The following is a 12,177-nucleotide window of genomic DNA, read 5'->3' on the forward strand; positions in this document are numbered from 1 at the left end:
GAGAAGTGATGTCTCAGACTTGCAAGGAAAAGATGATGAATGGTGAGCGAGGCAGTAAGTGAAGATAATTCATGAGAGGACATGAGCTAAAAGAAGCTTATCATGACGCAAGCGGGGGCTTGTGCCTGCGCTACGGCCTTGCAGCATCAGCGGTTCTTCATAGTGTCAGTATTGACAGTAAACACTGCCCTTTTAGGTGTTTTTATTTTTGTAGATAACTAATAACAAAATATATGCAGATAACTAATCACTTGGGCTTTTTTTGTGTCTTTTTATATATATGATACACTTTAGATAGATGCTCTCATCCAAGGACCCCTCACCCCAAAGAAGGTAAAATTCATGAGATGCTATAGTTTATAGGCAGCTGCATAAAATGATAGTAATAAGCCTGAAGAGGTAACAAAGGTTCGTCTCGAGACTAAATACATGAGATTACAATGGACAATTTATTGGTTTTGTAATTTCTTAGCCTGTGAACTTCAAATTGCGCTTTTCTTTAACTCGAATGGACAAAGTCAATTTAATTATTTGAGGTGGGCATTTATTTCTGTGTGACAATGTGACAACATCAGTCTGCTGGGAGGCAGGATTCACATGGACATGATGCATTAAGGCTTCGCGATGAGTGGATGCATGATGTCAACCAAAGTTAATGAGACAAAAGACCACTGAAGCCTGAAACTTACATTTATAGATGCTGTTTGTACCCTGAAAATAATAGTTGGTGGCAGAATTTGACAGACAACAGAAGGCAGTGGATCATAGCTTTAAGTTAATAAATGTTAAGATCTAAAAAAAAAAAAAGAACATAAACTTTAATGGATGCAAATAAATGCAGTGACATTGCATTATCTTATAAAAAATTTGAATGGTGCAATCAAAGTTAAAGGTGGTCCAAGAAGTGCAAACACAGTGGCTTGATCTCTTAGCACTCAGCAATGCCCCAAAATGTAGCTGCATTTCTAAAAGAGGAACATGTCAAACCGCTGGGAACCTACATCATCCAGGAAAAGGTTGCTCAGTAACCTTTGCATTGGTCTTTAGATGATGCATATAGACACAATAAGTCTGACTATTCTTCCACAGAAAAATATACAAACAAAGCATGCGCAACTGACTCACACAATTCCTATTTATTATTCAGGGAAAACTTGACATCATTCCATTGAAAGTGAGTGAAAAGCAAGATCAGTGATGTCTGAGTCAGGCTGAAGCTGCACAACTCAACGCACGCTAAAGAAAACAGCAAGCATGCTCTCGGTCCAGACCTGATGTGTTCTTTGGCTGCTTTCTGTGCAAGTTTGAGGTCAATAAAGAAATTGCAAATGTGCACCTGCAAGAATTGTGTATTATTTTATAAGATGACAGCTTGCAGGGCAAAGCAAACAAACCCGATCCATTTTTTTTACTTGTTGTTTTAGCTTAAACTTATATAAGCAGAGGAGAGTATGTACATGCTGCTAAAGAGCTAAAGTCTAGAAAAGTCTGCGATCAACTTCGATTCCTCTATCAACACGAGTCAAAAAGGGTTTTCTGATAAACCACTATGGCACGTCACAGTAGCTACATTCACGTACTCTGTGGATCTTAATTAGGATTTTGTAATGAACTAGAGTGTTGTTGTGTTACATTGTCAAATGTATTTTTGATGCTTTTATAGTCTACTGTAGTATTTCCTGGTTGGCTTCTTTTCAAAGAGATGATGTTAAAATTAAACACTGAGGAGTTAAAATTAGCTTTTGCTCTGCAAATAATTTTAATATATCCAGAAATTGTGTATATACATTTACAAATAAAATGGTCATGATCTGCCTATACTCAGGAAATTAAACTTGTAGATCAAAATACACAGAAAAATAAATGTTATTAAAAGAATATCAATTTATTTGCAGTCAACACATCATAAACTTATACGGTTTTTTTCTACCTTCTTTAACAACCTTTGTCCCTTCAGATCTGCACTAACAAATAAAACTTGAATTCATTGTATCATCTCTGCTGGCTGATAACAATGATACCACTGTACTGGTGTAAAGAAGACATAAAGATAACGATGGTTCTATCCTCGTCAAACACTATTTCTTAGACCAGGGATAAGCAAATTCAGTCCTAAAGAGCTGCAGTCCTGCAGTTTTTAGATGTTTCCCTGCTCAAACACACCTGATTCAAACTGAATGGATCCAATATTTTATTAAGTTCTGCTCAGTGACTCATTTCATATAAATCAGCTGTGTGTGAAACTTCTAAAACTTGCAGGATTGTGGCTCTCGAGAACTGAACCCCTGCATAGCCAGATCATCACTGAGTTGCTTCTGTCCAGTTGTCATGCTAGCTTGAGTCGGCCAGTCCAGACCATTTTAATTTCTTGTCAGGTTTTTTTTTTTGTTGGTTTTTGTTCAGTCCCTTGTTCTTCCTGCCTCGATGACATCCATGATTGATACGGTTAATGCTGTACACACATTGAGCTATGGATGTGTCGGGGTTTTTTATTTCTTTAAGGTGTTTAAGGAGTGGAACGTAAGCAAGCACGGGGGGGGGGGGGGTGGCCGTGGTTGATCTTCTTCCTTGGCAGAGTCATTATCTTACCCAGATGGATGCTAATAAGAAGGATAAGCATTCTTCACTCCAGCATGCTCGTGATGTGGGTGCTGCCAATTAGACCCTTGTAACATGCAGACTGTGATAATGGCCTGACAGTGACCAGACATGCTAGAAACTCATCATCCTCAGTCTACCACCCCCCACCCCTCCTTCTCTACTCCTCTGCTACCTGTGGTGCCAGCTCTCCATTGGTGATGATTTTAGCGATCAGGCTCCACTTTCTGTTGCTGGTGGCGTTGTGGATCATCTTCTTCCTCAGCAGCTCGCCCACAGACATGTACTGGAAGCCGTAGCGCTCCGCAATCTTCAGGCTCTGTGTTCCTTTACCGCTGCCAGGGCCACCTAGGCAGAGAGGGAGAGCTGGTGATGTTTTGGGAGAGATTTTGTCATGTGAGTGTGAAACATTATGTGTGTGGGTGTACAAGCGTAGGCGCGTGTGTGTGAGTGAGAGAATCCAAGGCTATGTGAGGAGGTGTGTATTTGTGGATGAATCTGTTTGTGTTTGAACATGATTAAGAGGGTGCTTGTGCCTAGTTGGAGAAAGGGTGTGTGTGTGTGGAGGGGGGGAAGAAACAGGTATGTGTGAACCTCCTACATTTTATAACAAATCATCTTTTTTCACTGCATTGCAATGAGACATGCTCTGCAGGGAATTGGCATTTTATCATCTGTGAAACTAAAATTTAAACATGAAATTATCCGAATTTTAAAAATGTGCAAATCTCAGAACCATGTAAAGGAGAAACTTTGCCCATCTGGAATCTAGTCACTGGCAATTTTACCTTATTGTAGAAAAAAAAATATTGTTGAGTATTTGTTGAGAAAAAGAAAAAAAAAAGAAATAAAAACCAGGTTAAGTGCCTGTAAAAGCCTTCTGACAACTTGAAAGCTGCTGTGCTTTTGATAATTGTGTTTCATTGCAGGGTTGCAGAGTTGCTGCAGTTACCATAGAAATATCAAATTCTTCAAAATTTCTCTTGGTTGAAGGCCAGATCAGAAAAAAGTAATTAGTCAAGAGAACAAGTGGCATTTATTGGCAGTTTGTGCAATTTTGTGCATTTTCAAAAAGAAAATGATTTTAACATTTTATGTTTGGGCTTACTGTAAATTAATGCATTTCAGTAAAGCCAGGTTTTATTTATAAAACTCAAATTCATTCCATCTGCGACAGACCGGTGACCTATCCAGGGTCTACCCTGCCTCTTGCCCGCTTCCCTGCAACACTGAATTGGAATAAGTGATATAGAAAATGAATTAAATTCATTCCACAAAACACTTCAAACTCAACCTTCATTATTATCTCAAACAGTTTCTGACACGGTTGAGATTTAAAGAGCTGCAGCAGCAACACGATCACTAAAGCAGGAGCAGAATTTAGAGAAAATCTAGCTGTAAAGCTACAAACTGCAACAAATATAATCTCACATTTTTTGGGTGTTGACAAAACTATTGTGACAGTCAAGTCAGCTCAGTAACACACACAGCTGTGTCACAGTCACAGTTCAACCAGCCCGTTTAACTGGCCACCGTCTTTGTTTTAGTTTGTGTACAAGGGGGGATTTTGGTAATTCACCAAAGTTTCAGTTCAACGACACAAATTGTCGACTGTATGGATATGTTCAAGACATTTGTGCAGCTTCTAATTTTTTCTGTGGGAGATCACTGTACATGTATCAAATTTATTGCAAAGATGTTTTTAAGTTGAATAAACTATAAGGGTCTCATTCTATTTAAAACATACATATTATTTCTACCAGTACATTACAGTACATGGTTTTTAAGCTACTACAAAAAATCTTTCCAGAGACATATAGACAGATGACAAATAACGGTACTCAAGACCCACTTTGATCTAGATCCTGTGATGGTGAAGAAATGTAGGACATCATCAGATTTGTAGCACTCATGTTGATTTATGGATTCTTCGGTCCACATACCAAAGGTCAGCATCTAGTGACCAGATTCTACTGCCATCAGACAGATATTAGTTAGCTTTTCCCCTCGATTTACAATCTCTATGCTCATCTAAGTTATGCTTTCCTTCCTGTAACATAACAGCATGAGAATGCTATCACTGTTAATCATTTCTCAGGCAGTGAGGAAGTTGATTTTCCAGACTGTTTCATTTCAGATATGTGACAGAATAATTTCCTATGGCCTACTTTCATTCTACACATATATATAGTGGATGTAAGTAAAATGAAGTTAAAGCAGATTGTCTGATGACACTCTTAAAACTCTAGTCTTGACTGCTGATTATCAACTACAGAAAGAAGAAAATGGACATATCTCCACTCCCCATCAGAGGGGACTGTGTAGAGAGAGTAGCTGACTTCATGTTCCTGGGAGTCCAGATAGAGGAGGCCCTGACCTGGAGCACAAATGCCTCTAGACTGCTGAAAAATGCCCAGCAGAGACTCTATTTCCTCAGGGTGCTGAGGAAGAATTACATCACACAGAGACGCCTGCTGTCCTTGTACCGGCGCTGCATAGAGAGTTTCCTGACCTACTGCATCAGAGTATGGTTCAACAGCTGCACAGTGGCCTAAAAAAGTGCTCCAGACGGGTCATTAGCTCAGAAGATCGTCGGCTGCCCTCTCTCAACCCTGGAAGAACTACATATTTCCCACAAGAGACTAAAAATCAGTTTTTATCCTACAACTATAACTATACTTACAGTAATAACCATAACTACACTCAATAAAACTCTGCTTATAATGGGAATGTGCAACAGGTGGGAAATATATATGAGTGGGTCAGGTCGTTTTAACTTGCTAACATATTTTAGCTATCGCTTAGTAATTCTATGATCTTTTATATATAGAATTATTAGGTTTTCTGTATGTATGACTGTGCACTATAACTGATCAACACTTAATTTTCATTGTACATGTGGCATGTTACAATAACATAAAAGCCGATCTAGCTATGATGTGTCGCAGTTTAGTTAAATGCCTTATCTCTGGAGAAGTTCAATAAACCACTTAAATGAAGCAGAAGAGTCGTTTAGTTAATTTAAAGCCAGTTAAAATAGGGCTGTTGTATTTTTTTCTTGTATGATGTAAGCAGACTTCTTTAGGAGAAGCTGTTGTTCAGTTTCGTCATACCTAAAACACTGAGTGAGATGAAGCACTTTTTATTGGCCACAAAAATACATACATAGATTAGCAGCTGTTAAAATGGATTGCTTCATGATTTTTATCTTGTAAATGTTGCAAGAATCTACCTTCTTCGCAAATGTTGTGCATCAAACTGAATAACAGAAACAGCATGCACTCATCGTTCACGGTGTTAATTTGACCCCTGCCTACAGATGAAATAAAACATTAATGATATAGTGTATTAGAAATGCTGCTTTAGAGAAAAGCTGTCAGACCTCTGTGCCTCCTCATGATACATTAACCAATTTTATGCTTTGCAGTATTTTGTAGCTCTTGACCCAGTCTCCTCCCAGCTTCCTCCTGACCACACGTGCTCTTGTTGGTCCGTCTCTGCAAACCTGACAGACGAAACATCCGCCATGATCCTCCACAGAGATGACAGCTGCTGCCATCCTGCTTTTCACTCTAAAATAGGGCACAATGTGCTCGTAAGGTAGAGATAGGAACTGGCTTTGTGCTGCGAGGACAAATATCTGTCATCCACTTCACAGAGTGTGAAAATCCCACAGAAAAGTAACCATGCTGTTACAGAAGCTTTTTAAAAGACTTCCAACAGGCACCACAGTCCCTTTCTTACTTATTCACAATTTGTAAACAGTTCATTAAAAAGGAGAACATTTCTCTTAACGTAAACGAGTTTCATTACTCTTACTGTGCAGCTGCCACACTTAATTTATAAGATTAATGAATGTATTTGACAAGTTGATGCATGCACGTCAAGGAAATTAGATTAGGAGAGTGTAAGCGTCTAACACAGTGAGTGACATGCAGCTCGATCTATTCTGCTGATACCAACACAGGGAGGTGGGGCTATGTTTAAAATACCAGGAACAACACATAATCATGCACACACACACACACTCTTCCTCCACTAGTCATCAACTCCCATTCAGGCCAGTTGTGTCACTGTGTGTGTTCTTTTTTTTTTTCTGGTGCACTGGTCCTTTACCGATGACAAGGATGACTTTGGGTCGCGGTCTGGAGGGATCAAACACTTCATACTCCTCTATGAGCTCCGCTGTCTCCGACAGGTCCGAGTCACTCTCAATGGAGAACTGGCTGATGGGAGGGAGGCGGTCGTACCGTCTGTAGGGAAAATTGGGGCTGTCGGGCAACACTGTCACAGAAACACACACACACACAGAAGAAAACGTGAATAAGCATACTAGGTTGGCTTTTGTTCGTGAAATGATTAATGACTTTACTTTCTGTTCTTGTCAGGAAAAGAGTACAACAAATTTGTGCCATCAGTCATTCTATGGATACATGTACCATGTTTTGATTTCAGAATCTACTACACGGCAACAACAAGAGTGATGTGTGTTTAAACAATCTGTAAATTAGATGTAAAGTCATCAATGTGATGAATTCAAACAGGGTTGCTTCATTCAGTTTGGTAATTATCCTGCTGTCTCTAGCAATGAAAGCATTGATTACAAAGCTTTAACAACGTTAACAGCTACTAGAGATAGAAATCATTACTGCAAGCTACTTCAGGGGAAGTGAGAGCTGCTATAATTTACATGTAAAGTCAGTATTATTTCTTTACACAGGATAGAGCTGCAGCGATACAGCTGCAGCAATGACAGTAAAGGGCAATTTTATGCAAATAGCTCAGCAAAGCAAACAGGAAACTTTAACTTATGTTGCTCCACCCGCCTTTGTCCCAAGCTTACATTGGCTGTTTTATAACATTTTAATGCATAAATCAGACATTCAGGCTTGACAGGAACACATTTAGGACACAAAATAATCTTTCATCATGCTTTTTAAACTTGGCAGGATTTCAGCTACAAGGTGCATTTGCTACTTTTCCTCAACAACTTCCAGTTTCCATTAGCTCAAAAGTGCACCTGGTAAAGCTTTCAGATATCTTTAACCCATTATCACAGAAAGAGGAGAATAAATCTAGAAATTCGAGCGAAGAAAAGTCCTATTTTTTCATCTGTCTGGCTGTGACTGCTTCTCTTTCATTTGCATGATCTTTACACACCTGCACAATTTCATGGGATGATCAGTGTGAGTTCAACTTCATATCTAATTGTTCAAACATGATTTTGAATGTTTTACTCTCACACTGAGCATCTGTCACTGTTGCCCAGCTTCACATGCACCACAAATAAAGAAGGTACTGTCTGAAGCAAAAATAAACCTGGTGAGAAAAATCAAATGGGAATCTTATTAGCTTGTTGTTGGCATGTTTGAAGTCGACTTTGCTTTGCAAATTCTTACCAAGTTTTCTCATTTGCAGGAATCAGTGACTAATGAATGGAGAGCTTTTTTTATGTATATATATTTTCACTGGGATTAATCATTAACAGTCCAATGTCTGCTCATTTGCCTTTGAACTGGTCAGTAAAGGCAGCACAGGCATGTTAAAAAGCTGTGATCTGTGCCCTGAATTCTGTCTGAACAGGACACAGCAGGGCTTATCTCACGCAGTTTTAGTGGGAGCTATGATGTTCCACTTTCTTGGGGGGAACAAAAGCAATGATGCGCACAAATGCTTCAAACTACAGCTAGAGAAAAATACAACATTGGATCTCATTATAGTTTAAAAGTCTTCTCCTGCCTGTATTTCAAAGAGAAGCACAAAAGTTTGAGCAATCTACAACGGAGCTCCTGAAGGTCCAGTCCAAATGTCAGCACCCTTTCCTGTTCAAACGCTGAGCCAGTTTTGTTGTGATTGTGTGGGAGAGGGATGTGATGTCTACTACAGCCAGATTGTTTTTTTTTTTTTTTTTTTAATTGAAACCTGGCTGCTAGAGGCTTCACACTTTCTCTGTTTACCAATAATTTTATTAGGAAAAACAGCACCAAGGTGTGGACTTTTGTGGATTTTAGGGCAGCAGCTAACAATTATTTTCATCAGTAAATATGAGGGAATCAAGATTCATTTCAACCTCAGTCTGTTATCGTCATCTTTGTTCCAAGAAAACTGCAAATACAAGGAAACCTTGTTTTACTTTCTGATTATCAAATCTTTCAGCTGTGGCGTGTACTGCATTCTCACCATTTCTGAAGAGGGACCTGCGTGACTGGCCTCCATTGAGTGGGGGTAGGGGCTTCTTCTCCTGGCCTACGAACGTATCCCACCGCACTTTTTCCGGCCCTCCAAGCTCTCTAGCTTTCTTCAGACAGCCTTCCAAGTATTCAATGGGGTCATCAGGCCGGTAGTACATCAAACCTGTCAGCAGGCTCTGGATAAAAAAAATTAAGGTTGACTTGATGAGGTTGGAGGGTGAGGGAGGTAATGTTAGCTCAGGCAGCGTTACATCTTTGTTATGATGTGTTGCCCTGTGACAGAGCAGTGGAGCCGAGGAGCCCGCCTTAATGAGGTGAAGTTTTGAAGTGTAGGGCTCACTGCCGCTGGTGTGGCTCCACAACAGGAACAAAACATCTCATTTTGTCAGACAATTGTACTCAGCTTGGTAAATCAGTACAGGACCCTGATGACCCCCTCTTTTTGTCATTACTGTTGAGGAGGAAAATTGATTGATTAATGTGAAAACCACAAGTCTTTCTTCTTAGACTTTCTTTTTGCCTCCACCCTCATCACCCTCAACACTCCTTGCACCAGTGGCACAAAACGCTTTTGTCAAAGGTAAGTCGCTTTGGATAAAAGTGTCTGCTAAATGACTGTAGAATAGAGTAGAATAGAATATAGTTTCTTGGAAAGAAAGTGTTGTACTTATTTAATTAGCTGGATAATGAATATGCTGACATTGAGCAACAATTGTAAGCAGTAAAAAATACAGTTGCTGTTGATGATGGTGTGCCACTTCAGTGCTCAGTGTAATTTCAACTGACAGCAAGTAAACAGCAGGGACGACTTCCATTAATAAGCTGCAACGCACTGGGGATTGAGTGTAATTAAGTAGAGGAGCTAATTTACGTCCTCTCAGACAAAGGAATATTGTCTTCCATCATTACTTTAAGCTCTTTTTTTCTGCCTGCAATATTTAGAAAAAAGGTGAAGACTTATAATTGCAACTTCATCTGCAAGATGGAGAAACTGTTCATTTTGGTTGCTTTCTAAGTTTATGTCTCTCTGCCAACATAACACTTCAAGCCTGTCTTATGATTGTATTCTTTGTAACAAAAATAATTCCAAAATTTTCTCAGTCTTTGTTCATTTTCATTTGGCTTGAATGTAGCTGCTTTGAAGTAAGAAGAATGAAAGCATTTTGCAGAATTATGAAGCAGTCTGGCCCCTGGACCACACTTCACTAAGAAATGACATTCGCATTTTCATTAACCAAAAACATGACAGATAACATGACGAAACATATATTTACCCCGCCTCTATAATGCATATATTGCAATATCTGGCTGTACAAAATAAATGAATAAAGAAATAAAATAAAATAAAATAAACCTAATATCACAGTCAGCTCAGCGTGTAGAGCAGTCTCAGCCCATCAAAGCGCGCACCATCTCTCACCTCAAACAGTTGAGGTATCTCCCGCCGCGCGAGATACTCCTTGGCATCGTTGGTATTCATCTCCAACAGGGTTTCCTCTGAAAACACAACTTGTCCTGAGCGGTTTTTTCCCTTCCCTTCTGTGGCCCAGATGTCTCAGTGCCGTTAGGTAATCTTTGGTTAATAACTGAGCTATTGACAGATCTCTTCTCAGCGCATTTTTATTTTATTCCCCTACTACGCGGACTTTACAAGTGGATTCCTCCGCGCCACCCTCCTCCTCAGCGGTGCGGATGTGAGGCTCGTCCGTCTTTCCTCCCACAGCGCTTCGCTCAGTACGCACCACCGTGTTTGTGTGTGTGCGTGTGTCTGTCTGTCTTGAATAAGCTGCGCGCTTTGTGTGCCAAAATACGCACGCACCGCCTCCACGTGGCGTTTGGGGTTAGTCTTGAAACTTCATGTTTATTAATTAATCAGTGATAAAGTGTGATTCACAGAAAATTATTTCTGTGTTTTTTTCTTTTTGTCTATTAAAAAAACTGACAATTAAAACATTGGTTTGTTTTAACTTGTCACTGTTATATCAAGTTGTTTTTCCCCAACATGGAATGAGGCTCAACTCTACATTTAGCAACCTGTCCTAAGGAGGTCCTCACTGTAACATAACCAAAACATGGCAATCATCCCGATCACCAGCCAATCTGGCTTTTTATAGGCAACCCAGGAACAGGAATAAGCCCAGTTAATGTCTTATTTGGTCCCATAGGATTTGTTTCTTAAAGGTCTCTAATCTGCTTGACAATTGGACTGCTGACTTTAAGTCACCCTTGTTATATCACACAATAACTGAGATTAGTTCATTTAGAAAGTGGCCATACCATCTCAACATATGTTATGCACGACTGAGAGTAAGTCACTGCTGAGGTTAAACTAGAATAGAAGTAAAATGCTCATTTATAGACTGAAAATTAAATAATTGTTACGTGTTCATAGCTTTGCTTTTTATATTCTACTGTGATGTAGTCGACAGAGGACATTAGCTACTGTGATGAGTTCTGTGCAGGCAGTGATGCAGCAGGTCAAAAAGCAGCAGAAATAGGTGATGGGGATTACTGTGGCTTGCAGCCCTGTAAAGGCGTCCTGTTGTATGTCAACATATGCTGCTTTCCTATCTGGCCCCCTGCTTGCTGTGCAGTTATGTTAGCTACATTACAACAGCGTGGGTTGATTTATTTTAATATATATATATATAGCTTCATCTCATGACTGGGATTAGATGATACCTAAGCAGTAACATAATAATTTGGATCTCTGTTACCTGTGATATGTCACTTCTCATTACAGAGCTTCTTACCAATTTCCTGAAGAGGGCGTTAGAATATAAAGGTGTCTAAGTCATTTGACGTCAAGTCTGCATTTGCCACCTCTCATCATATGCCATGTCAAACTAAATAATGATTAGCTGAATTAACTTACAGTCAGCTGTAAGTTAATACAGCTTGTCACAAGATGCAAATAAAACACAGTGAAAGAAGTATTAGCTGGTAGTATTTGTATTATGTATTAATGAAATGGAAAAAAAAAATGTAATTTAAAACAGAAAACATGACAACAAGACCCTCTTCCTGCAGTTAATATCAAATGACTTGAGTAACTATCAGTCTAGCTGTGTGTCTTTAAAAGTACAAATTTCATTTGGTGTAGTCAATGATAATTATTGTTTATGCTGGCTTTTAGACTGATTTGTTCACCTTGGGATGAATTCTGTGTCTGTTCATGCAGCGATAAGCCCCTCTGTATTATCTGATAAACACATATAGCCACTTCCAGACTGTCAGTAAACATACCATTACACTGTTCCACTGAAATCAAACTATTAAAATTCAATCTGTCATAGTTTTCTATAGCTTGTTCTAGCTGAGCTAGCACATTTCAGTTCACTAAACAGCCATCATGATATAGTTTTTGTTTTAATATTATATTATATTA

The 12,177-nt window shown here is 39.3% G+C and overlaps 1 protein-coding gene across 1 annotated transcript in view; it reads right to left on the minus strand.

The window, feature by feature from the left end:
* Positions 1–10,518, minus strand: part of ak5 (adenylate kinase 5) — a 116,444-nt gene extending 105,926 nt beyond the window's left edge. The window contains exons 1-4 of the mRNA XM_041992747.1: positions 10,210–10,518; positions 8,779–8,965; positions 6,715–6,882; positions 2,774–2,946 (exon numbers count right to left, since the gene is read on the minus strand). Coding sequence (XP_041848681.1) covers positions 2,774–2,946; positions 6,715–6,882; positions 8,779–8,965; positions 10,210–10,269 — 588 coding nt within the window. The 5' untranslated portion in view covers positions 10,270–10,518. The remainder of the gene's footprint in view (positions 1–2,773; positions 2,947–6,714; positions 6,883–8,778; positions 8,966–10,209) is intronic.
* Between the last annotated feature and the right edge of the window lie 1,659 nt (positions 10,519–12,177).

The sequence above is a fragment of the Melanotaenia boesemani genome, chromosome 8 (assembly GCF_017639745.1).
Source record: "Melanotaenia boesemani isolate fMelBoe1 chromosome 8, fMelBoe1.pri, whole genome shotgun sequence".
NCBI lineage: Eukaryota > Metazoa > Chordata > Actinopteri > Atheriniformes > Melanotaeniidae > Melanotaenia > Melanotaenia boesemani.